A 26,104-nucleotide genomic window follows, 5' to 3' on the forward strand; every position below is an offset into this window, starting at 1 on the left:
CAGACCCAATTGGCCAGAACTCACTGGGGAATTTTTATGGGTTCTAGGTTTTTACTTTGCAAGGCTGGTGTGAGAGGAGGCTCCAGCAGGAAATGATCCCTCCTGAAGGCTAGAGAACTCAGGGAGAGAATGGGAGTGGGGATTGGGAGCTGAAAAAAATTGTGAGCATAAAAAAGGGATCTGTCACAGGGTTGGATGACCAGAGAAAGCATCTGGGGGTTCAGATTAAGATGCTGGGGGTGTGCCCAGTGGTGGGACAGGAAGCGTGAATTTCCAGAGGGCTCAGTTATAAGTATCGTTGTCCAAAGGGTGTTTGCCCTGGAAGCCTCTAAGCTTAGAGCTAAGCCACCTCTGGGGACACAAACTGAGTGGTTAAGAGCAGAGACTCGGGTGTCAGCCTGCCTGGGTTCCTCCCGATTCTTCCACTTCCTTGCTGTGCAGCCTTCGACAAGGTGCTTGGCCTCTCTGTGCCCCTATTTCCACATGTGCAAAACGAAGAGAAGCATAGTCCCACCTCACGAGGCATGAGGACTGAGTAAGGTGGATTCGCATGAAGTATTTAGAACTGATCCTGGCCCAGGGTGACCTCCGTGTAAATCAAATTCCTCACCCTGAATGGTGTTCCTTTTAGAAATGTGCATGAATTTTTCATCATAACAGCTCCAGCAGCGCCTGAGGAAGTGGAGTGAGGTGTGAGAGGTCTTACTTTATTCCCCTCCCTGGCCCTGCTATTAACCACTAACTCAGAGTAGCTTTCTAGCACTTTCCACGCATTTACATCCCACCCTCGTCCTTTGGTTAGCAGCCCATGCAATGATTTGGCCCTAATGTGAACCTAGAACACAGCTTCTCGCCCGGGGATGATTTCTGCCGCCAGGGAACACTTGGCAGTGTCTGCAAACATTTTTGATTGCCACAACTGGATGGGAAGGAGGATGCTATTGGTATCAAGTGGGTGAAGGTCATGGGTGCTACTCAACATTCTGCAATGCACAGCATCCCCCACCTCTGCCCCACCATAGAGAATGATCCAAGCCCAAATGTCAGTAAGGTTTCTGTCAGGAAACCGTTGGCCAGAGGACCGAGGTTCCTTGAGGGCAGGGATGCCTTATATTGCAATCACCTGTCACTCTCTGCCTCTCTGGGGCTGCTGTGATCCCCTGGCCTGCATGGACAACCCCTAGGAGCAGCCTCCAGCCAGTGCCTGGAGAAGTCAGTGGATAAATACCCCAGCTCCCTCCCCGTCAGGCGTTTTGCTCTGCCCTGCATCTCTCCAGTGGGATCAGGCTCTGGTTTCCTGCAGGGTTAACCTGGTCACTTACACATCCTTCAGTTACCACCTTCCCTTCCTTGCCTGGTATTTCCTGGGATGAACTTTTAGATTTATTTCCTGGGGCTGCTATAATGAAGCACCACAGACTGGGTAGCTTAAAACAACAGGAATTTATGGTCTGACAGTTCTGGAAGCCAGAAGTCCAACCTCAAGATGTTAGCAGAGCTGACAACACGCCCCTCAAAAGCCTCCGGGGGAGGATCCTTCTTTACCTCTTCCTGGCTTTTGCTGATTTCCCACAATCTTTGGGATTCCTTGGCTTCTAGAGCCTTCATTCTCCATTCCAGTCTTCTGTCATCTAATAGCACCCTCCCAGGCTGGCTGCAGTGGTTTATGCCTGTAATCTCAGCACTTTGGGAGGCCAAGGTAGGGAGATCACTTGAGATCGGGAGTTTGAGACCAGCCTGGCCAACATGGTGAAACCCGGTCTCTACTAAATATACAAAAATGAGCCAGGCGTGATGGGTGGGTGCCTGTAATCCCAGCCACTTGGGAGGCTGAGGCAGGAGAATCACTTAAACCCGGGAGGTGGAGGTTGCAGTGAGCCGAGATCATGCCATGGCACTCCGGCCTGGGCGACAGAATGAGACTCCTTCTCAAAAAAAAAAAAAGGAGCATCCTCCCTTGATGTGTGTGTGTCTCTTCTCCTGTTCTTAGAAGGACATCAGTTGTATTGGATCAGAACCTACCCTACTCCAGTCCAACCTAATTTTAACGAATTACGTCTGCAATTACCCTATTTCCAAATAAGATCACATTCTGAGGTGCCAGGGGGTTAGGACTTAAGCATTTTTGTGTGTGTAGCAGGAGGACACAATTCCATTTATAACACCTCCTAAATAAACGAATTGCATGTAGATTCTTGTCTGGGGCTTCCCGAAGTGAGATAACCCCTCTCCACCCCTAAAACAACCAGTAGCGTCTGTCAATGCCAGGGCGCAGGGGCTGAGGTGCCCATCTTTGAGTTTCTGCTGAGGAGGGCACAGCTGCTGCGTTGGGGCACTCTTGGGTTCTGCCCTCGTGCCCAGCCGTGTCCCTTGGGCTAGCCCTGCCCTGGTGTGTCCTGGGCACACCTCGCTCTGTTTGGCCGTAGGCAAGCAGAGTGTCTGGAATCTTTGTCCTCCATGACTGGTGCTGGAGCCGAAGCCAATGGGTGTGGCCTTGCCAGCCAACTCCCTTTACCCAGCTCTGAACAAGCTAGTAGTTGAGATCAACAGAGAGTCCAGAGACAGTCGCTCCAAGCGTCTTGGAATCCACGGACACAGATGTACCGCTGAGGCCGCCCACCTGGGTAGGCAGCCTTTTGTAAGATCCTAGCACCATATTTATTCTCTTAACATCCTTTCACTTATCCAGTAATTATTTATTGAGTGCCGGGTAATGATTAGGTGATTGGAGACGCTGCAATGTAGAAGATAGACTAAAATCTCCACTCTGGTAGGAGACAGATGCAAACAGTAAACATGATAAATAATAAACCACCCAGAAAACAGGAGACACTAAGCAAATGTGTGTGTACTATGGGAAACCCAGTAGGAATGAAAGCTGTACAAGAGAACAAGTGATGGGTGATTCCCTAGTCTAGGTCAGGCAATCAGGGAGGGCTCCTCAGAGGAGGCGATGTCTGAGCAGAGAAGGAGGGAGCCAGGCAGATGTTTTGGAAAGAGCATCCCCAGCATGGAGAACAGTGGCAGTTCACCTACGGGACGTGTTTGATTCCCTTCCAGATTTTGTGTTCGTTTCTTGTTTTTCTCCCTTGGCTTCCTGGTTTAAATGCCTTTTGAAGAAATCTAAGCTCAACTCATCAGCGATGCTGTCGAAGGTTTATATCAGGATATGCATCCCAGAGTTATTTACAAAATTAGAACAGAACTGGAAGCAATTGAAAGCCTGACAATGGATCGATTAAATACCGTATGATCCTTCCGTATGATGGCATATTATGTCATCATTAAAAATCGTCTGCTGGGAGAATATTAAGGATACAGGGGAAAGGCTCACCATATAATGATGAGTGGGGGGTGCTGGGCACAGTGGTTCATGCCTGTAATCCCAGCAATTTGGGAGTCTGAGGAGGGTGGATCACTTGAACCCAAGAGTTTGAGGCCAGTCTGGGTAACATAGTGAAACCCAATTTCTACAAAAAAAAAAAAAATACAAAAATACAAAAATTAGCCAGGCATAGTGGCATACATCTGTAGTCCCAGCTACTCAGGAGGCTGAGACAGGAGGATTACTTGAGCCCTGAAGTCAGAGGTGGCAATAAGCTGTGATCATGCCACTGCACTCCAGCTTGGGCAACAGAGTAAGACCCTGTCAAAAAACAAACAAACGAAAAAATGATGAGTGGGAGAAACAAGTTTTTAAACAGGGATCAAGGAGGCCAGGCATGGTGTTTCACACCTGTAATCTCAGCACTTTGGGAGGCCGTGGTGGGCAGATCACCTGAGGTCAGGAGTTTGAGACCAGCCTGGCTAACACAGCGAAACCCCATCTCTACTAAAAATACAAAAATTAGCCAGGCATGGTGGCGGGCGCCTGTAATCCCAGCTACTTGGGAGGCTGAGGCAGGAAAATTGATTGAGCCCAGGAGGTGGAGGTTGCAGTGAGCTGTGACCACACCACTGCACTCCAGCCTGGGCAACAGAGCGAAAGCTGCACAAGAGAACAAGTGATGCGTGGTTCCCTAGTCTAGGTCAGGCAATCAGGGAGGACTCCTCAGAGGAGGCAATGTTTGAGCAGAGAAGGAGGGAGCCAGGCATATGTTTTGGAAAGATCATTCCCAGCATGGAGAACAGTGGCAGCTCACCCTGACTAGAAAAGAAAAAATGATGAGAAGGGAAAATGAGTTTTTAAAAGGGAATCAAGATGAGCTAAACCTTATGATCTCAAATGTACAAATATGAAAACATAAGTAAAGAAAAACTGGAAGACACTCTACCAGGTTGACCTTCGGGTGGTGGGATTTGGGAGTCTTGATTTTCTCAATACTTCTTTGTATCTTCAAATTCAAATTTCTCTATGATGATCACAATTTCCTTTTTTTTTTTTTTTTTTTTTTTTTTTGAGATGAAGTCTCACTCTGTTGCCCAGGCTGGAGTACAGTGGCATGATCTCGGCTCACTTGGCTAACCTCTCGGGTTCAAGTGATTCTCCTGCCTCATCCTCCCAAGTAGCTGGGACTACAGGCATGCACCACCATGGCCAGCTAATTTTTTGTATTTTTGGTAAAAATGGGGTTTCGTCATGTTGGCCAGGCTGATCTCAAACTCATAAGCTCAAGTGATCCACCAACCTCAGCCTCCCAAGTTGGCGTGAGCCAATTAAACTTGTCTTGCTAAATAGTGAGGGGGGAGGAAAAAGAAGGTCTGGGATCATTCCTAGACCGGGGAGAAAGGGAGGAGAACGAACCTTTCTTGGGCAAACAGTGTCCTGGGTATCCTTATCTTATATAATCTGTCCAGAGAGTCCACACTAAAATAAATGATTGATTGATTGATACATCAATACTAAGTGGCCAGGCCCAGTGGCTCACATCTGTAATCCCAACTACTTAGGAAGCCGAGGTGGGAGGATTGTTTGAGACAAGGAGTTTGAGACCAGCCTAGGAAACGTAGCAAGATTCATCTTTAAAAAAAAAAAATTTTTTTAATTAGCTGGGTACGGTGGCTCACGCCTATAATCCCAGCACTTTGGGAGGCTGAGGCAGGTGGATCACGAGGTCAGGAGTTCGAGACCAGCCTGGCCAACATGGTGAAACCCCGTCTCTACTAAAAATACAAAACTTAGCCGAGCATGGTGGCACGCGCCTGTAGTACCAGCTACTCAGGAGGCTGAGGCAGAAGAATCACTTGAACCTGGGGGACAGAGGTTGTAGTGAGCTGAGATCAGGCCATTGCACTCCAGCCTGGGCAACAAGAGCAAAACCACGTCTCAAAAAAAATGTTTTTTAATTAACCAGGTGTGGTGGCACATGCCTATAGTCCCAGCTACTTGGGAGGCTGAGGCAGGAGGATTGCTTGAGCCCAGCAGATCAAGGCTGCAGTGAGCTATGATCCCGCCACTGCACTCCAGCCTGGGCAATATCAAGACCCTATCTCTTAAATAAACACATAAATAAATAAATGATCATTTTTATTTTGTTACTAAATACACAAGATAAATGAAAAACAGGCAAATCTTTCTTATAAAAGAATTCCATTTAAAGTATGTAGACTTGGCCGGGCGCGGTGGCTCAAGCCTGTAATCCCAGCACTTTGGGAGGCCAAGACGGGCAGATCACGAGGTCAGGAGATCGAGACCATCCTGGCTAACACGGTGAAACCCCGTCTCTACTAAAAAATACAAGAAACTAGCCGGGCGAGGTGGCGGGCGCCTGTAGTCCCAGCTACTCGGGAGGCTGAGGCGGGAGAATGGCATGAACCTGGGAGGCGGAGCTTGCAGTGAGCTGAGATCGTGCCACTGCACTCCAGCCTGGGCGACAGAGCAAGACTCCGTCTCAAAAAAATAAAATAAAATAAAATAAAGTATGTAGACTTCATCCCCACTGCCCCAGGAGGTGGAGACTAATCTCCCCTTCTTTGAGGGTAGGCTGGACTTAATGGCTCATTTCCAAAGAATAGAGTAGGTAAAGGGGAAAATAGAAGTTTTATAGTAGAGGAACAGATAGATACCACTTTAACCAAATGATGAAGATTAGTACCTCCCGGGGATGTGGATATTATGTAACCTTTGATTTTATGCCTATATAGTGTTCTTCCCAAAAACTCGTAATCCCAGTTTTTTGAGGTTTTGCTCTGTCTCCTAAGCTGGAGTATAATGATGCAATCATAGCTCACTGCAGCCTCAAACTCCTGGTCTCAAGCGATCCTCCCACCTCAACCTCCTGAGTAGCTAGGGCTATAGGCATACACCATCACGCCCAGCTAGTTGGATTTTTTTGGTAGAGAAATGGTCTCAGTACGTTGCCCAGGCTGGCCTCAAGCTTCTGGCCTCTAGTGTTCCTCCCACCCCAGCCTCCAGAGTCACTGGGATTACAGGCATGAGCCACTGAGACCAGCCCAGAATTTTTTTTTTGTAAGGATTTGTGATGTCGTTTAAGAGATGTGATTCTTTATGACACATCAACAAGTCCCAGTGATGGGTTGGATAAGTCTTGTGATTTCATGAGAGTATTAAGCTTAAAAGACTTTGCATGGTATCTGTGAACTATATATGATTTCTGTTGGTGATGGGGGTCACTGATTTTGCGGTTTGCCACCTCCGATCATCCTGGAAGAAAATGCTCCACTTCCAGTGAAAGTGAGAGGAAGTAAAGGGGTAATTATGAATTCAGGGACTCCTCAGTTCTATCCACAGACCCCTAAGCATTTCCTCCCCAAGCTGAGACTGAAAGAATCTTGCCAGTGGCTTCTGCAGTCACTGTGACTGGAAAACCCCTCAGAAGAGGTGATAGTTTAGCAGGTAACTGGAGTTCTCACCGTCCGTGTCTGGCTCAGCCCCCATCACACCCAGTTACCCAGCCCAAAATGTCAGTAGTACTGAGGTTGAGAGACTCTGCTCTAGGAGGCCAAGCCTCTTGGAGGAAGGAGGATTGGGGTACTGGCTGGGCATCAAGGTGAACCTACCCCCTAAGAGCTTTGGAATGGTGTGAGTTTCTGTCCATACCCAAGAACTACACATGCAGGTTTACTGGAGATTCTGTGCTAAAAGTGAGATCCAACTCACTTCTAACTGCTACAGAACAAATCTCCATCAACACAGCCCATCTCTGCTCTTCACCTGGAGGCTCCAAAGGATCCACATGACTCCCATGCCCACTAGACGAGCCTCTTCCCTGGACCTTTCTGGGCCAGAGCAGGCTCTGGATAGCCTGGTGGAATCAAGATGGGTGACTGGCCACTTCCTCTGTGCCACCCTGTTCTGGCTGCTTCCCTAGACATCAGCCTGGGATTCCTTGATGGTAAAAATATAAAACCCTCTGAGCTAGGGCCTTTAATATCCCCATTTTACAGATGAAGAAACTGAGTCCCAGAGCTGTGCACAGCGATTGAGAGTCAGAACTTAGCTCTGTCTCACTCAGTGTCAGCATCCTCAGATTCTGCCATTTACAGCCTCCCACAGCAAACAGGATTGAGGGCTATTTCTCTGAGCTCAAGGGGATGGAACGGGGAACCCCATGAGTACTGCAACAAAACTGTTTGCTGGAGACAAGAGCTGGTGGCTCTGTGTTGCTCCAGCGACAGGTGGCCTCATTTCACAGGGACCCCCTCACCATATGTGCCCCATGTGGCTCAGAAAAGCCAGAAATTGTCTCTGCCCTCACAGGGGAAGGTTCCCAACACCCTCTTTGCCAGCTGGGCCAAGGCAAATTGGGGTCACCTCATGAGGGACAGGACCTGCCCTCTCTTGGTTGGCCCCAGGGAGGGGATGTGGAGGGGCTGGGGACCTGGCAGGACCAGGGTGTCTTGAGTTAATTTGGGGCTGCCTTTAGCTGAGGGCTTCTGTGTGCCTGGCATCAGCTTTGTATTGTGTCTTGATCTGTAAAACAGTCCTGTGAGGAAAGATATTTTTATCCCCATCTTCCAGATGAGGAAACGGAGGCCCACAGGGGTGGTGTGACCTGCCAAGGTCCCCTAGCCAAGAGTGACAAAGCCAGGGTTCACACACAGCTCTGGACACAATTCATTACCCTTTATCCGTCTCTCTCTAACTCTTTCTTTTTCCCTCTCTTTGTCTCTCTCTCTTTCTTTTTTTTTTTTTTTTTTTGAGACAGAGTCTCACTCTGTCACCCAGGCTAGAGTGCAGTGGCGCAATCTCAACTCACTACAACCTCCACCTCCTAGGTTCAAGCGATTCTTGTGCCTCAACCTCCCAAGTAGCTGGGATTACAGGCATGTGCCACCACACTCAGCTAATTTTGGGGGCTTTGTTTTGTTTTGAGATGGAGTCTTGCTCTGTCACCAGGCTGAAGTGCAGTGGCACGATCTCAGCTCACTGCAGCCTCTGCCTCCTGGGTTCAAGTGATTCCCCTGCCTCAGCCTCCTGAGTAGCTGGGACTATAGCTGCGTACCACCATGGCCAGCTAATTTTTTGTATTTTAGTAAAGACAGGGTTTTACCATGTTGGCCAGGCTGATCTCAATCTCCTGACCTCAAGTGATCTGCCTGCCTTGGCCTCCCAAAGTGCTGGGATTACAGGCATGAGCCACCACGCGCAGCCTTTGTCTCTTTTATTCTTGTGCTCTCTCTCTCTGGCTCTCTCTCTCTCTGGCTCTCTCTCTCTCTGGCTCTCTCTCTCTCTCCCTCCCTTCTCTTTCTCCACCTCCTTCTCCTTCTCTCCCTTTTCTTCACCCTTCCTTGTGCTTTTCTCTGTGAGTGTCTCTTCTCTATTTCTCTCCCTTGGTGAATGTCAATTAGGAAAGCAGAAAAACCGTGTTTAATTTGTGATCATAAATGCATGTCCCTGGCCAGGCATCGTGGCTCACGCCTGGAATCCCAGTACTTTGAGAGGCTGAGGCAGGAAGATTGCTTGAGACCAGGAGTTCAAAACCAGCCTGGTCAAAAAGCAAGACCCTGTCTTTAAAAAAGAAAAAAATTAGTTAGCTGGGCATGGTGGTGTGCACCTGTAGTCCCAGCTACTCGGGAGGCTGAGGCAGGAGAATTGCCTGAGCCCAAGGGTTTGAAGCTGCAGTGAGCTGTGATTGCACCACTGTACTCCAGCCTGGGTGACAGAACTGACCCTGTCTCAAAAAAAACTAATAATTAGGGGCCAGGCGCAGTGGCTCACACCTGTAATCCCAGCACTTTGGGAGGCCGAGACGGGCAGATCATGAGGTCAGGAGATCGAGACCATCCTGGCTAACACGGTGAAATCCCATCTCTACTAAAAATACAAAAATTAGCCGGGCGCGGTGGCGGGCGCCTGTAGTCCCAGCTACACAGGAGGCTGAGGCAGGAGAATGGCATAAACCCGGGAGGCGGAGCTTGCAGTGAGTGGAGATCGCACCACTGCACTCCAGCCTGGGCAACAGAGCGAGACTCCGTCTCAAAAAAAAAAAAAAAAACTAATAATTAAAAATAAATAAAGAAATGCATGTCCCTTGGCAAGTCGTTGCTAATGGTTGGAATCACCTTTGACCCAAGCCCTTTTTCTCATAGATGTTTGTCTTGACCAAAATCAAAGCGTTAGACTTTGGGCTGTAAATCACTGGTTCATTCAACAACCACCATTGAATGCCTACTGTATGGAGACACTCTTCTGGACACAGAGGAGTTGACATGTTAGTGGGGAAAGTCAGTGATCAATTGAGATAAAAAGGGCAGAGAGCAGACATTAAATAGTTTAGGCTTTGTGGACCAGACAGTCTCCATCGCAACGATTCAGTCTGCTTCTGTAGCATAAAAGTAACCACAGATAAAACACATAAGTGAATGAGCATGGCTGTTGACCAATTAAACTTTAACCTATAAAAACAGGTGGCTGGCCCGTGGGCTGTAGTTTGCGGATCGCTGCCTTAGAAATAGCATTAGAGGGTGGTGAGAGGTCAGGAATAGAATAAAACAGTAGAGAGTTTGTGCGTTGTCAAGATGAAAGGTTGCTATTCTTATACACCCTGAATGGCCAGGCACTGTGGCCATTATGATCTATAATTCCAACATTTTGGGAGGCTGAGGCAGGAGCATCCCTTGAGCCCGAATTTAAGATCAGCCTAGGCTCATAGTGAGACCCCATCTCTACAAAAAAAAAAAAATTAAAAATTAGCTGGACATGGTGGAGCATGCCTGTAGTCCCAGCTACTTGGGAGGCTGAGATGGGAGGACTGCTTGAGCCTGGGAGGTTAGGGCTGCGATGAGCTGATCTTGCCACTGCACTCCAGCCTGGATGACAGAGCAAGAACTGTCTCAAAAAAAAAAAAAAAGAAAAAAGAAAGATCTGAAGGAACGAATCATATGAATGCATTAAAATATCATATGGATCCAAAAAATGTATACATCCATCAGCCTGGTATGGTGGCTCGTGCCTGTAATCCTAGCACTTCGGGAGGCCAAGGCAGGCAGATTGCCTGAGCTCAGGAGTTCGAGACCACCCTGGGCAACATGGTGAATCCCCATCTCTACTAAAATATAAAAAATTAGCTGGGCATGGTGGCAGGCCTGTAGTCCCAGCTACTTGGGAGGCTGAGGCACGAGAATTGCTTGAACCCAGGAGACAGAGGTTGCAGTGAGCCGAGATTGTACCACTGCACTCCAGCCTGGACAACAGAGCAAGACTCTGTCTCAAAAAAAAAAAAAAAAATTATATATATATATATATATAAATAATCAATTTAAAATTTTCCTTAATAAATAAACATTTCTCTCCTTTTCTCCTTTGGTGAATGCCAAATAATAAAGCAGCAAAACTATGTTTAGTTAGTGATCATAAATGCATGTCCCTGGCTGGGTGTGGTGGCTCACACTTGTAATCCCATCACTTTGGGAGGCTGAGGCAGGAGACCATAGCTTGAGGCCAGCAATTGCTTGAGGCTTTTTTAAAAGACATGAAGAGATGAGGGGAGCCATGGAGGTATCTCAGGGAAGAGCAGCCCAGGTAGATGGAAGAGCCAGTGCAAAAGCCCTCAGGCAGGATGTTCCTGGCATTTGTGAGGATACGTGGCTGCCCAGGTGTCCAGAGGGGAGTGAGTGAGGATGAAGGAAGGAGCTGATGAAGGAAGGTGATAAAATACTTCATGGATTGGCCAGGCATGGTGGCTCCCACCTGTAATCTCCGCACTTTGGGAGACCAAAGCAGGTGGATCACGAGGTCAGGAGTTCCAGACCAGCCTGGCCGACATGGCGAAACCCCGTCTCTAATAAAAAATACAAAAAAGTTAGCCAGGAGTGGTCGTGCACACCTGTAATCCCAGCTACTTGGGAGACTGAGACTCGAGAATCGCTTGAACCCAGGAGGTGGAGGTTGCGGTGAGCTGAGATCACCCCACTGCACTCCAGCCTGGGTGACAGAGTAAGACTCTGTCTCAAAAAAAAAAAAAAAAAAAAGACTTCATGAACAGACAGCCTATGTAATGTATGATCCAGACCAGGACCGTTTTGAGAGTGAAAGGGGAAAAAGAGGACTGAAAAAATAATTCACAGGCCTGGCATGATCTAAAACGGATGTAAAGTGGGACACACGGCCTCCCTCATGGTCACTGTCAGACTTCCGCTTTTTCACAGTCAAATCCACCCCCGTGTTTATCCCGTATACTGGAGAATTGGGTGTTCTCCTGAGCTGAGTTTTTTGTGTCTTTGTTCGTTTGTTTGTTTTAACATCCTGTATGCTTTTTCTGCCTGAACCATGCTCAAAAAAATTATAGGAAAATAAACCATAAAACAGAAGGCACTTAAGGATTTTGCTGGGACTCAGCCATTAATTTGTTTGATGAGTATTTATGGAGCGCTTTCTAAGCACCAGGCTCCACCAGCAATACTGGGATGAATCAGTAACATCCCTTACCCTTGAAGCTCTCTTGGGCCCATTGTTATATACTTAAAATACTATGCGAGTACAGAGAAGGGGTGAAGTGGGAAAAAATCAGTCGGTTGTAAGCCAGAATGACGGGTCTAATCCCACCCATGCCATCTGCACCCTATGAGATCCAGGCACATCACATTGCCTCTCTCAGCCTCAGTTTCTCCATCCACCAAGGCACGGAAGTGGCAGGAATCGAGGCAAATGTGGGGAGTGTTTCATCAGCCCAAAAAGACTTGGCTAATGTGACCATAATTCTGCCTTCTGCCTCTCCTTTCCCAGAAAAATAGCTTAATTATTTGGATTTGGGATAAACACATTTCCTGTCTGTGTTTATTATTTAAATGATTCACCAAACTGGGCGTGGTGGCTCACCACTGTAATCCCAACACTTTGGGAGGCTGAGGAGGGCAGATCACTTGAGCCCAGGAGTTCAAGATCAGCCTGGCCAACATGGAGAAACCCCATATTTACTAAAAAAAAAAAAAAAAAATATGAAACAATTAGCTAGGCGTGGTGGTGCATGCCTATAATCCCAGCTACTTGGAAGGCTGAGGTACGAGAATCACTTGAACCCGGGAGGCAGAGGTTGCAGTGAGCCTAGATTGTGCCACCACACTCCAGCCTGGGTGATAGAGTGAGACTCTGTCTCAAAAAAATGAATAAATAAATAAAATGATCCACCAACAGGAACCCCAGGAGCATTTGTATTGACTATGCAACTAATGCTTAGCAAGCACCTACTATGTGCCTGGTGCTGATCTGGACACTGAGATTAAGACAGGAAAATCTCTACCGTCGAGGAGCTGATGTTCAAGATGACAATCTTGAAGTGCATAAGTTGACAAGATGATTCAGACAGTGGAACGTGCTGGGAAGAGAATGAGATGTCTGGCTGAGCTGCAGGAAGGGGCAAGTCCTTTTGATTGAGAGGTCCAAGAAGGCTTCTCTGACGGGGCCACAGTGGATCTAAGGGTTGAGTGATAAGAAGAAATTGGCCAAGCAAAGACCTAAAGGCAGAGTTGCTCCAGGCAGAGGTTCAGAGAACGGAAATAATTGACTGATTGTGATCTTGAACTTGACCTTTCTTCTGCCTGGGTTTGGTTTGTTCTTGCTTTTCTGGCTCCTTGAGGTACGTGTTGGGTTCTTAATTTGTAGTTTTTTGTTTGTTTGGTTTTTTTACTTTTTTGAGACAGTCTCACTGTGGTGCCCAGGTTGGAGTACAGTGGCGTGATCTTGGTTCACTGCAACCTCTGCCTCCTGGGCTCAAGCGAACCTCTCACTTCAGCATCCTCAGTAGCTGGGACGACTGGTGCACAGCACCACACCCAGCTAATTTTTTTTATTTTTATTTTTTAGAGACGGGGTCTCACTGTGTTGCCCAGGCTGGTCTCAAACCCCTAGCTCAAGAGATCCTCCTGCCTCAGCCCCCTAAAGTGCTGGGATGACAGGCGTGAGCCACCACATCCAGCCTCTATTTTTTGTGATGTAGATATCTGATGCTATACACTTCCCTCTTAATTGCTTCTTGGCCCTTTAGCTAAGATCAAGTGTAAACTTCCCTCAGCACTGCTTCTGCTGCATCTCACAGGTGTTGATGTGTTGTGTCTGTATTTTCATTCGTTTCAAAAAGTTTTTAAATTTCCATCTTAATTTCTTCACTGACCCAATGGTCATTCAGGAGCATGTTGTTTAATAGCCATATATTTCCATCGTTTCTGAATTTTTCTTGGTATTGATTTCTAGTTTTACCCCAGGGTAGTCCAAGAAGATACTTGACAGAATTCCAGTATTTTAGAATTTGTTGAGACTTGTTTTGTGGCCTAACATGCGGTCTATCTTGGAAAATGTCCAGGTGCTGATGAGAAGAATGTATGTTCTCCATCAGACATGCAGGAGACAGACACTTTCTCACCTGCCTCATGGGATCCATAAAAGAGTCAATCAGAAGTTGGCATTTAAGAAAGACCAGAAGGAGGCTGGGTGCAGGGGCTCATGCCTGTAATCCCAGCAGTTTGGGAGGCCGAAGCAGGTGGATCACCTGAGGTCAGGAGTTCGAGACCAGCCTGATCAACATGGTGAAATCTCGTCTCTATTTTAAAAAATACAAAAATTAGCTGGACATGGTGGTGGGTGCCTGTAATCCCAGCTACTCAGGAGGCTGAGGCAGAGAATCGCTTGGACCCAGGAGGTAGAGGCTGCAGTGTGCTGAGATCACACCATTGCACTCCAGGCTGGGCAACAGAGCAAGACTCCATCTGAAAAAAAAAAAAAAAAAAAAAGAGGTGAAGGAGCAAACTATGGAGATATCAAACTGTATCAATCTGGCTGGGTGTAGTGGTTCATGCCTGTAATCCCAGCACTTTGGGAGGCTGAGGCAGGAGGATCACTTTACTCCAGGAGTTCAAGATCAGCCTGGGCAACACAGAGACCCCTCTCTACAAAATATAAAAAATTAATTAGAAAGATGTATTGGTCAGGGCAGCCAAGTTATGCTGCAGTAACAAACATCCCCAAAACCTCCATGACTTTTAACAACAGATGTATTTCCTGCTCGTGCTACATTTCCAGTGCAGGTTGGCAGTGGGGAAGAAGGGGGGCTCTGTTCAGTGTAGTCACTTGGGACCTAGCTAATCACCTAGAACATTGCCATTTGCTCTTCCAGAAGGGAAAAAGGAATGCCAGAAGGTCCTACACTAAAAATTCACTGCTCTGGCTCCAAAGTGATGGTTATTTCCACTCACTCCTCATTGACCAGCACTTAGCATGTCCTCAGCCAACCCCAAAGGGACCAGGAAGGACCATCCCACCATACTGCTGGAAATATTTGATGGCAGCATTAATGGGAAACAGTGTTCCAGGCAGCAAAACTCTTTGAGCCCTTGGAAGAAAGACAAGGCGATCTCTTGAGCACATCCTTCCCAGTATTTTTAATGAACTCAACAAATGAGCAAGCCAGCCTCCTCCACTCTCCTCCCTGAATCCAGACTTGTGCATATCCCTCCCTTAACTTGAACTGCCAAAGAGGAGATGAGAACGAGGAGGGGAGATCTGTGACCCCATCTTTGCTGATGAATTATCGTAGAACAGCCATGGCATCTCCAGTCTTTGTGCTTGTAAAATGTACTTTTCATTTTGCTCCTGAACAAAATCCACCCACCCCCACCCCCAAACCAGGGAAAGCCCATCTTCTAATCCAAAACTGCACCCAGCCTTCCACCAACTTCTTCCCTGTGAATTGTTGAATGCAGAATATGGAACTGAATAATTGAATGAGTCTGGAAGAGAAAAAGTGTCTCTAAAATCAGGCAGCAGAAGCCCACTCCCCAGAGAGGATGGTGCAGATGAAAATTCAGGAGGAAACTTGGCTTGGGGTTGACGATCTGAGCTATGCAGGGAACTTGGACCCAACTCTCAATCAGTCATTCAACAGACACCACTTATTGAGCACCAACTCTGTGCCAGATGTTGTCCTAGGGGGCTGGGAATACAGGAATACAGGAGGGAACAAAAAGGACAAAGCCCCTTGCCCTTGTTGAATGGACATTCCAGCCAGGAAGACGAGAGAACAAGAGAAATAAGTAAAGTGTATAAGTGGTGAAATGCAAAAGGGAAAAAAGAAACAGGAAGTGGGGACCAGAAATGAGGAATGCAATTGTAAAGGGCCATCAGGGGAGGCCTCCCTCAGAAGGTGGCATTTGAGTAAAAAACCTGAAGGAGGTAAGGGGGAACCATGTAGCAGTCTCAGGGAAGAGCATTCCAGGCAGGGGGAACAGCCTGTGCAAGGGCCCTGAGGTAGGACTGTGCTTGGCGTGGCTGAGGAACTGCAAGGAAGCCAGGTGGCTGGAACGGAGTGAGCAAGGGAAAAGGGGAGGAGATAAAAGCAGAGAGGTGGGAGGGTTGGAGGCCCCCTCTGCCATTTAGTAGCTGAGTGACTTCATTTATTTCCTGTAGCTTGCATAACAAAGAACCACAAATACAGTAGCTGAAAACAACAAATTTATTTATTCTCTCGCAGTTCGGGAGGCCAGGAGTCCACAGATCATCAAGGTCAGATGGGCCATGGTGCCTCTGAGACCTGGTCTGAAGTCCCTTCTTGCCTCTCTCGTAGCTTCTGGTGGTTTCCCAATAATCCTTGGTGTTCCTTGTCTTGTAGACACATCGCCCTAATTCCGCCTTCATCTCCATTTCACATGACCCTCTACCTCTGTGCAAGGCTGTCTCTGTGCCCAAGTTTCTCCTTTTCTTATTATTTATTTATTTGTTTATTTATTTACTTTAGAGACAGGGTCTTGCTCTGTCTCCCAGGCTGGAGTGCAGTGGCGCAATCATAGCTCGCTGCAGCCTCAAACTCCTGACCTCAAGCAATCCTCCTACCTCAGCCTCCTGAGTAGCTGGGACTGCATATGTGAGCCACTGCACTCTGCCCAGATGTCCCCTTTTTATAAAGAAACCCATCAGGTAGGATAAGGGTCCACCCTAATGACCTGATCTTGACTTGATTCCATCTGCAAAAACCCTGTTTCCAATTCATAGGTACCGGGGGTTAGGACTTCTTCAATGCATCTTTCTGCAGGGACCAACTGCAACCCACAACGGAACTGTGGGCATGTAATTTGACCTCTCAGCCAGGCGCGGTGGCTCACACCTGTAATCCCAGCACTTTGGGAGGCCAAGGTGGGTGGATCGCCTGAGGTCGGGAGTTCGAGACCAGCCTGGTCAACATGGTGCAACCCTGCCTCTACTAAAAATAGAAAAATTAGCTGGGCATGGTGGCAAGCACCTATAATCCCAGCTACTTGGGAGGGTGAGTCAGGAGAACTGCTTGAACCCAAAATGTGCAGGTTGCAGTGAGCCAAGATAGCACCATTGCATTCCAGCCTGGGTGACAGAGTGAGACTCCATCTCAAAAAAAAAAAAAAAAAAAAGACCTCTCTATGCCTCAGTTTTCTCACCCGGGAGGGTACGGGTGATTATGTACCCACTCCTGGGGTTCATGAGAGGATTAAATGAGCTCAAACAGCCCAAACCTCCATGTGTGTCTGTTGTGTTGCTGGGTAGCATGTCCTGTGCCCAGAGGTCCCCAAGCCTGTCGGGGACCCGGGCAAGGGCAGATTCGGGTCCTGTTGGCAGCATCTGAGATGGACGGGCTGTCTTGGCATGGAAGGGCCTCAGTTGCTTTTCCCTGTTCAGTCCTGTCCCTCTCCCCCATCCTCCACCCTGTCCCTGTCATCTGAGCCTGCTCCTCGTGACGGCTCACAGTCTCCCTACTGGTGGCCGGTGCAGAGTTTCATTCCCTGGGCTATATTTAGCCCTGAGAAATGGGAACGAGAAGCCCTCAGCCGCCACAGTGACAGAGAGAGAAGCACAAAGCCAGTGCTGCCTTCTGTCCAGCCATGGTTCTGCTGACTCGGTTGTTTCTCCCAGAACCTTCCAGAAGCGAAGCACTGGCATTTCTGGGCCTGTTAAAACAAGGATATGGGCTAGTGGCTGGCACATTCATTGTCCCTGGAACCTGTCTGTGTCCATGATTAAAGTTGGCTTGGTTAGTTTTATTTTCAGGGCTTTTTTTTTTTTCCGGTATCCGTGGCAAACCCACACGACATAAAATTTACCATCCTAATTATTTTTTTTAACTTTTTAATATTTTTTAATTGACAAGTCATAATTGTGCTTATTCATGGGGTACATAGTGATGTTTCAATACATATAATGTACAGTGCTCAGATTGGGGTAATTAGCGTATTCATCTTCTCAGACCTTTATTGTTTTTTTCTGTTAGGAACATTCAAGCTCCTCCTTCTAGCTATTTGAAACCATTAATATATTGTTGCCATCCTAACCATTATTAAGGATACAGTTCTGGCCGGGCGCGGTGGCTCAAGCCTGTAATCCCAGCACTTTGGGAGGCCGAGACGGGCAGATCACAAGGTCAGGAGATCAAGACCATCCTGGCGAACACAGTGAAACCCCGTCTCTACTAAAAATACAAAAAACTAGCCGGGTGAGGTGGCGGGCGCCTGTAGTCCCAGCTACTTGGGAGGCTGAGGCAGGAGAATGGCATAAACCCGGGAGGCGGAGCTTGCAGTGAGCTGAGATCCGGCCACTGCACTCCAGCCTGGGCGACAGAGCAAGACTCCGCCTCAAAAAAAAAAAAAAAAAAAAGGATACAGTTCTGTGACATTAAGTATAATACATTCACATTGCTGTGCAACTATCACCACCATCCATCTCCCAAACGTTTCCATCTTCCAAATGTAACTCTGTCTCCACTAAACACCAACTTCCTGTTCCCCCTCCCCCAGCCCTTGGCACCCACCATGCTACTTTCTGTTTTTATGATTCTGACGACTCTAGGGACCTCCTATAAATGGAATCATACAGGATTTTCCCTTTTATGACTGGTTTATTTCACACAGCATGATGCCCTCAAGGTTCACCCCTGTTGCAGCACGTATCAGCATTTTGTTTCTTTTTAAGGTAAAGTTGACTATTAAAAAAAATTTTTTTTGCCGAGCTCAGTGGCTCACGCCTGTAATCCCAGCACTTTGGGAGGCTAGAGCAGGCGGCTCAGGAGGTCAGGAGTTCAAGACCAGCCTGACCAACGTGGTGAAACCCTGTCGCTACTAAAAATACAAAAATTAGCCAGGTGTAGTGGTGGGCGCCTGTAATCCCAACTACTCAGGATGCTGAGGCAGCAGAATTACTTGAACTCGGGAGGCAGAGTTTGCAGTGATCTGAGATCACGCCACTGCACTCCAGCTTGGGTGACAGAGCGAGGCTCCATCTCAAAAAAAAAAAAAAAAAAAAAAGTTTTAAAATTGAAGTAGAATAAACATACAGAAAAATCCACAGAGTATAAGTGAAGAGTTTGATTAATTGTCACAAACTAAACACACCCATGTAACCAGCCCACAAATGAGGAAACAGAACCTTCTCAGCCCCAGAACCTCCCATCATATCCAGTTCCTAGTCACTACCTCCCCGCAAGGGTACCCCTACCAGGACTTTGAGCATCATTCACTAGTTTAGCCTGTTTTTGTATTTTGCATAAGTGAAATCTTACATGTATGCTGTTTTCTGTCTGGCTTCTTTTGCTTGACATTAACTTTTTAAGATCTCATGTGACCTGTGACATTGTTCATTGCATGTATCCTCTGTCTCCTATTGATAACAATGTGGATTGTTTGCAGTTTGGGGCTATGATGAATACCACTGCTATGAATGTCCTTGTGTGTGCTTTCTGTTGGGTAACTATTCAGAATTACTATCTAATTGTAATGATCTTGGATAGGTAACCATCCAAGAATTATTGGGTCTTGGCAAAGGTACATATGGTCATACACTGCATAATGGCATTTTGGTGAACAACAGATCAAATATATAACAGTGGTCCCATAATGGACCGAATATATAACAGTGATTATCATACAGTATTTTTACTATAGCTTTTCTGTTTTTAGATATTTTTAGATACACCATTGAGTTACAATTGCCTACAGTATTCCATAGAATAACATGCTGTACAGGTTTATAGCCTAGGATCAATAGGCTGGACCATGCAGCCTAGGTGTGTAGTAGGCTATACCGTCTAGGCTTGTGTAAGTACACTCCATGATGTTTGCACAACAAAATGACCTAATGACACATTTCTCAGAACGTATGCCCATTGTTAAGCATGACCTAATTACTTTTAGTATAGAAACTCTCAACACCAATTTTTCAAGTAGTTGTGCCATGTGTTATGAGTTTTATTGTCTCACCCCAAAATTCATATGTTGAAGTCCTAACCCCCAGCACCTTGGAATGTGACCTTATCTGGAAATGGATTCATTGCACATGTAATTGTTAGGTTGGTGCAAAAGTAATTGCAGTTTTAAAACTGCATAATAGCCAAAATGAGATCATTAGGGTGGGCCATAATCCAATATGATGGTGTCCATATAAAAAGGGGAGATTTTGGCACAGAGACAGGCACACACAGAGGAAGAATACCATGCTTAAACAAAGGCAGAGATCAGGATGATGCCTCTACAAGCCAAGAATCAGCAAAGATTGCCAGCAAACCACCAGAAGCTAGGATAGAAGGATAAAACAGATTCTCTCTCACAGCCCTCAGAAGGAACCAGCCCTTCTGACACCTTGATCTTGGATTTCTGGCCTCTATAACTGTAAGACAATAAATCTTTGTTGTTTAAGCCACCTAGGTTGTGGTTCCTTGTTACAGCAGCCACAGGAGATGAATACAGCATGGTACCCTCCGATTGGCAGGTTATGAGGGTTCTAGTTGCTCTACAGTTTCACAGACACCTGGTACTAATGACCTCATCTTAACTTCTTTCTCATTTTAGCCTTTCTCCTAGGCAGCAGCAGTGTCATATATGCTTTTAAAGATGGGCTTTTAAAGCCACTCTTGAGAGCCTGCATTCTGCAGGTGTCACAGGGTGATCAACCATTGAAAGGCTACCCCTGCCCTGACAGCTGGAGGCAAGGCTTCCCAGCACAGAGATTAAGCCCATGGACTCTGGGGCCCAGCTGGCTAGTTCAAATCGCATGTCTATTACTGAATAGCTCTGTGACCTTGGGCTGATGATTTTGTCTTTCTGAGCCTCAGTTTCCTCAATGGTAACATGGACATTATAACATAGAGGCATCATGAGGATTAAATGACTAAGTGAGCTAACATACATAATGTGCTTAGGAGGGTGCCAGCACACCATAAATACTCTGTAAGTGCTGGGTTTTATCATTCTTTTCTCTCTCTCTCTCTCTCTCTCTCTCTCTCTTCTCTCTCTCTGTGTGTGTGTGCTGGTTTTTATCATTCTTCTCTGTCTCCCTCTCTGTGTGTGTCACACACACACACACACACCTCCTCTCCTTGATTTTCTTCCCCTCACATTACTTCCTTCTTGCTATAGTGTTCTGTTTTCTGTTTCAGAGAGTATTCTATTTGTGGACTTTTTTCCCCTTGAAAATTGAACTGAAACTTCTGAGAATTTTTTGTGATTGACATTAAGGCTACAAGGAATGCAGCAGGGAGACATTTGAGGAAAAGGCTCATGGCCCATCTGTCTGGCTTGGTGATTTCACCAGGCCATCAGACCCTGTGATCATGCATCTCCTCTAAGGGGAGTCTGTGACTGTGTTGGGAGAAGGGAAGGAACCAGGGATTAATTAATCCATTTCAGTAGGTTTTATGTTTTGTTTTGTTTTCTTTTTCCTTCTCCTCCTGGACTCTGGTCTGGGAAGTCCTCTTGTGTTTCTTACTCATTCCCAGGTCAATTATGTTATGTGAGGACAACATAATTAAGAGAGAGCTTTTCCCTTTGGATGTTTTCTCCAGAAAATGTTCCTCCATTTCCCCCTCTGGGATGCCACAGCCCCAGAACTCCACAAGCCAAGAACATTTAAGACAGAGCCATAAGAGAACAAGAGCTTCCCCATCCCTCACCTGTCAGGTTCTATCTGAGTCCCAGTCAACTCTCACCTGCTTTCCCTCCTCACACCCTACAGAGCAACGATGCCTCAGGGAACACTTGGAACTGGTTGTACTTCATCCCCCTCATCATCATCGGCTCCTTTTTTATGCTGAACCTTGTGCTGGGTGTGCTGTCAGGGTAAGTCTCTGCTACTCCCCACCCCATCCCACTCACTCCTCTTTGCCAACTTCTTCCAAGGACAGGCCACTGAAGCTTTGTTTTCATTCACTAGACAGAGAAAAGGCTTCTCCCCTTGTTTGGGTTACCAGACTGTTATTAGCAAGCCATGTACAGGTGCAGAGGTTGTGTACTGCTAGGGGTACCCAGTGAGGGAGTTCATATGGGCTTTACTTTCTTTACATTTTTTTTAAAAAACCAGTGGTTTGGATTTACTTCTCCCCCATTTTCCAAATATAAAATCATAGCATATGCTCTAACAGTGTATTTTCCTGACCCATATTATCCTCTATCCCCAAGATTATTTTGGCTTAATCATAAATGGGCTTCATTTTTCTTACCATAAGAAGTCTGGGCACTTGTATGGTGGTTCCATAGCACCATCAGCAACCCCAGATTCTTCCAACTTTCCATTTTGACATCTTTACCAGAGGCTTCCAATCTCATGGATACCTCATGGTCCTAAGATGGCTGCCTCATGCCCTCAAGATGGCCACTTCATGTTCCAAACAGGAAAAGGAAGAAGGGAAACAGGAAGAGGTGGGGCCTATGGCAGAGAAGCCAACCTGCTCTAGGGCTTATTGGTCTAACTTAAAAGAGGGCGGAAATAATTATTAGCCAAGAGTATGAAGAGAATGAGAATGAAGTATGCAGCCAGTGGTGATTGGCATGGCATGGTTTTATCCTTTAATTTTTTTTTTTTTTTTTTTTTTTTTTTAGAGACAGTGTCTAGCTTTATTACCCAGACTGGAGTGTAGTGGGGCGACCATAGCTCACTGTAACCTAGAACTCCTAGGCACAAGCAATCCTCCTGCCTCAGCCTCCTGAGTAGCTAGGGCAACAGGTGTATGCACCATGCCCAGCTAAATTTTTTATTTTTCATAGAGATGGGGCCCACTGTGTTGTCCAGGCTGGTCTCAAATTCCTGGCCTTAAATGATACTCCCATCTCGGCCTCACAAAGGGCTGGGATTACAGACATGAGCCACTGTGCCTGGCCTTTTTCTTTACCTAGGCACAGTTGTTGGGAAATGTGTGAAGCTGGCAGAAGCACCCATCGCTATAATATCCCAGTCTTTTCCCAGAAGACCTGACTCCTCCTGTTGAAAACTCCTAACCTCCAGAGACTTCTGAATCCCCAAACACTCACACACACACATGCACACACACACATTTCCTAACATTTTCAAAACAGCCATACTCTGGCTTTTCTATGCTTCTGCAGGGAGTTTGCCAAAGAAAGGGAACGGGTGGAGAACCGGCGGGCTTTTCTGAAGCTGAGGCGGCAACAACAGATTGAACGTGAGCTCAATGGGTACATGGAGTGGATCTCAAAAGCAGGTGAGGCCCTTTCATCCTGGGGCCCAGGGATGGAGATCCCAGGCCACGGAGCACAAAGAGAATCATACAGTTTGGAGAAGGCTAAGCTGGGAGGGTCGTGATGGGAGGAGAAACAGAACCTGAATTGGTAGTCCCAAATTTTATCAACAAGAATCCAGGGTCTGATATGAAAAAGTCTAGGATGAAGCCAGGATCTGACATCACATTGCTTGAATTCTGAAATCAGATGTTGGTTTACATCCCGGCCCTGCCACTTTTTACCTGTGCTCTACACATCCCTGTACCTCCATTTCCTCAGCTGTTACATGGAGGCAATGACAGTGCCTACGTCATAGTACTATTGGAGTATTTAGTAAAATAATCTCAGCTAAGTCACTTGGGGAGAGCAGTGCCTGATACACGGTAGACACATATTTATTTGTTCAGCAATTTAATAAACATTTAGGGAGTACCTGCTATGTGCCAGGCACTGATCTAAGTACTGAGGATATGGGAGTAAACAATACACACCAAATCCCTGCCCTCAGAGCTCAGATATTCTAGTGAGAGAGATAAAACAAACAAATACATTTCATATTGGGAATTCCCAAATTCAGAGAAGGAAGATAAAAGACTAGGAAGATAAAACAGAGTAGGAAGTTGGCCGGGTGCAGTGGCTCATGCCTGTCATCCCAGCACTTTGGGAGGCTAAGGCGGGCAGATTTCCTGAGGTCAGGCATTCGAGATGAGCCTGGCCAACATGGTGACACCCAGTCTCTACTAAAAATTCAAAAATTAGCTGGTCATGGTGGCGCATGCCTGTAATCCCAGCTACTCGGAAGGCTGAGGCAGGAGAATTACTTGAACCCAGGAGGCAGAGGTTACAGTGAGCCGAGATCACACCGCTGCACTCCAGCCTGGGCGACAGAGCAAGACTCCGTGTCAGAGAATAAAAAAGAGTAGGAAGTTGGAGGCAGGGTGGTCAGGGAAGGCTCCTCTAAGAAAGTACCTCTGAGTAGAGAGACCTGAAGGACATGAAGAAGGAAGCTGAGGGGACGTCAAGGGAAGGGGCATTCCAGGCAGAGGCAGCAAGTGCAAAGGCCCTGAGCTAGGAGCGTATTTGAGACACAACAAGGAAGCCAGTGCAGGTGAAATGGAGTGAGAGGTGGGAAGAGTCGGAGGAGAGGAAGACAGGAAGGTGATGGAGATCAGATCAAGGAGGGGCTTATAAGCTGTGGTGTGGATATTGGTTTTTATTTTGCGTGAGGTGGGGAGAATGTTGGCTTTTGCCACTGTTGCAGAGGTGGAGCTTGAGGTCAGAAACCACCCAGCAGCATGTCTTTTGGCCGGTTGAGCTGTCATCATCAGCCAGGGGAGAATGGGGGTGGCCGGGCAGACCTTTCTCCTTCCCGGTCCAAGAGAGAACTCATCCTCCAAATGCGGGAGCTTAACTCTGTGCTCTTCCTCTTCAGAAGAGGTGATCCTTGCCGAGGATGAAACTGACGGGGAGCAGAGGCATCCCTTTGATGGTAACCGCTCTGAACCCACCTCGGGGGTGGGTCCCAGGGGAGAAGGGAGAAGCTGTGGTGGGGAGTCGGGGGAGAGCAGGTGACTGGCTCTAAGGATCCTCCGGGGGGGTGGACGTTCCTCCTGGAGGAATTTTAGGACTTCCATGCAGAGTTTCCCTATTCTGGCCTTCACTTTTTTGTTTTAACCATGGACCTGGTTTTTTCTGCTTTGTGTCTTGGTTTTTCTCACCTGCAAAATGGGTATGATACAAACAATACCCTAGATCATGAGATTGTTTCTCAGAATGATATTCATTATGGCAAATGTAACACCTAGGATAGGGTCAGAACGTTTCTGCTTGCTAAATAAATAATAATCCCACCAAAAATCCAGTTTACTGTGAAAGGCTGCTGTCTCCCATGTTAGAAACTTAACCAGACAGAACCATGACTTACTTTCTTTTTTTTTCTTTTTCTTTTTTAAATTGAGACAGAGTCTCGCTGTGTCACCCAGGCTGGAGTGCAGTGGCATGATCTCACCTCACTGCAACCTCTGCCTCTCAGGTTCAAGCAATTCTCCTGCCTCGGCCTCATGAGTAGCTGAGATTACAGGCATGTGCCACCATGCATGGCTAATTTTTATATTGTTGGTAGAGATGGGGTTTCGCCATGTTGGCCAGGCTGGTCTCGAACTCCTTGCCTCAAGTGATCTGCCCACCTCGGCCTCCCAAAGTGCTAGGAGTATAGACGTCAATTCATGGTCCCCTGGAAACCTGAATATGAAAGGAGGGACCATTAAAAACGGGTCCAAAAACCCAACCTGCCCAGCATAGCTGGGAGTCAGGGGACAGACTGTAAGAGTCACTGTGTATCCAACCTGGGGCTTCATGAAAGTAAAGTTTACTAGAATTTAGAGATAGGGCTGGATGTGGTCTGTCCGTGGCTCACACCTGTAATCCCAACACTTTGGGAGGCCATGACAGGAGGAACACTTGAGCCTGGGAGTTCAAGACCAGCTTGGGCAACATAGTGAGATTCCATCTCTACAAAAAATAAAAACGTAGCCGGATGTGGTGACTCACGCACCTATGGTCCCAGCTACTCAGGAGGCTGAGGCAAGAGGATCACTTGAGCCTAAGAGGTCAAGGTTGCAGTGGGCATCACTCCACTCCAGCCTGGGTGACAGAGTGAGACCCTGTTTCAAAAGAAAAAAAAGAATTTAGAGATAGGCCAGAAGGATATGCCTGCAATATAATAATAACAACAATAAGAAAAATAATAGTACTCCCTGAAAAGCGCAACTTGTTGCTTGAGATTTATCTTCTCACACTTTAGAAAGCTGGTTAGACAGGGGCTGGGTGTGGTGGCTCACGCCTGTAATCTCAGCACTTTGGGAGGCCAAGACGGGTGGATCACTTGAGGCCAGGAGTTCAAGACCAGCCTGACCATCATGGTGAAACACATCTCTACTAAAAATACAAAAATTAGCTAGGTGTCATGGCACACGCCTGTAATCCCAGCTACTCGGGAGGCTAAGCCACGAGAATTGCTTGAACCTGGGAGACAGAAGTTGCAGTGAGCCGAGATCACACCACTGCACTCCAGCCTGGGCGACAGAGTAAGACTCTGTCTCAAAAAAAAAGAAAGAAAACTGATTAGATGGGGTGATGACTTTTGATTTAAAATCCCAGGGATTTTAGGGATAAAAGAACTGGCACTCTGTCCCAGAAGATTATAAAATGAATTTTACTGTTTTATCTGGGGAGGGGAGATTAC

General features: G+C 46.9%; 1 protein-coding gene across 16 annotated transcripts in view; it reads left to right on the forward strand.

Annotated features, from left to right (window-relative positions):
- Window positions 1-26,104, forward strand: part of CACNA1A (calcium voltage-gated channel subunit alpha1 A) — a 314,547-nt gene that overhangs the window by 150,690 nt on the left and 137,753 nt on the right. For all 16 annotated transcript variants that reach the window (XM_033198104.1, XM_033198101.1, XM_033198102.1 and 13 more), the window contains 3 exons: window positions 21,359-21,462; window positions 22,726-22,841; window positions 24,293-24,349. In XM_033198104.1, coding sequence (XP_033053995.1) covers window positions 21,359-21,462; window positions 22,726-22,841; window positions 24,293-24,349 — 277 coding nt within the window. The remainder of the gene's footprint in view (window positions 1-21,358; window positions 21,463-22,725; window positions 22,842-24,292; window positions 24,350-26,104) is intronic.

The sequence above is a fragment of the Trachypithecus francoisi genome, unplaced genomic scaffold (genome assembly GCF_009764315.1).
Source record: "Trachypithecus francoisi isolate TF-2019V2 unplaced genomic scaffold, Tfra_2.0 Lachesis_group5, whole genome shotgun sequence".
Lineage (NCBI taxonomy): Eukaryota > Metazoa > Chordata > Mammalia > Primates > Cercopithecidae > Trachypithecus > Trachypithecus francoisi.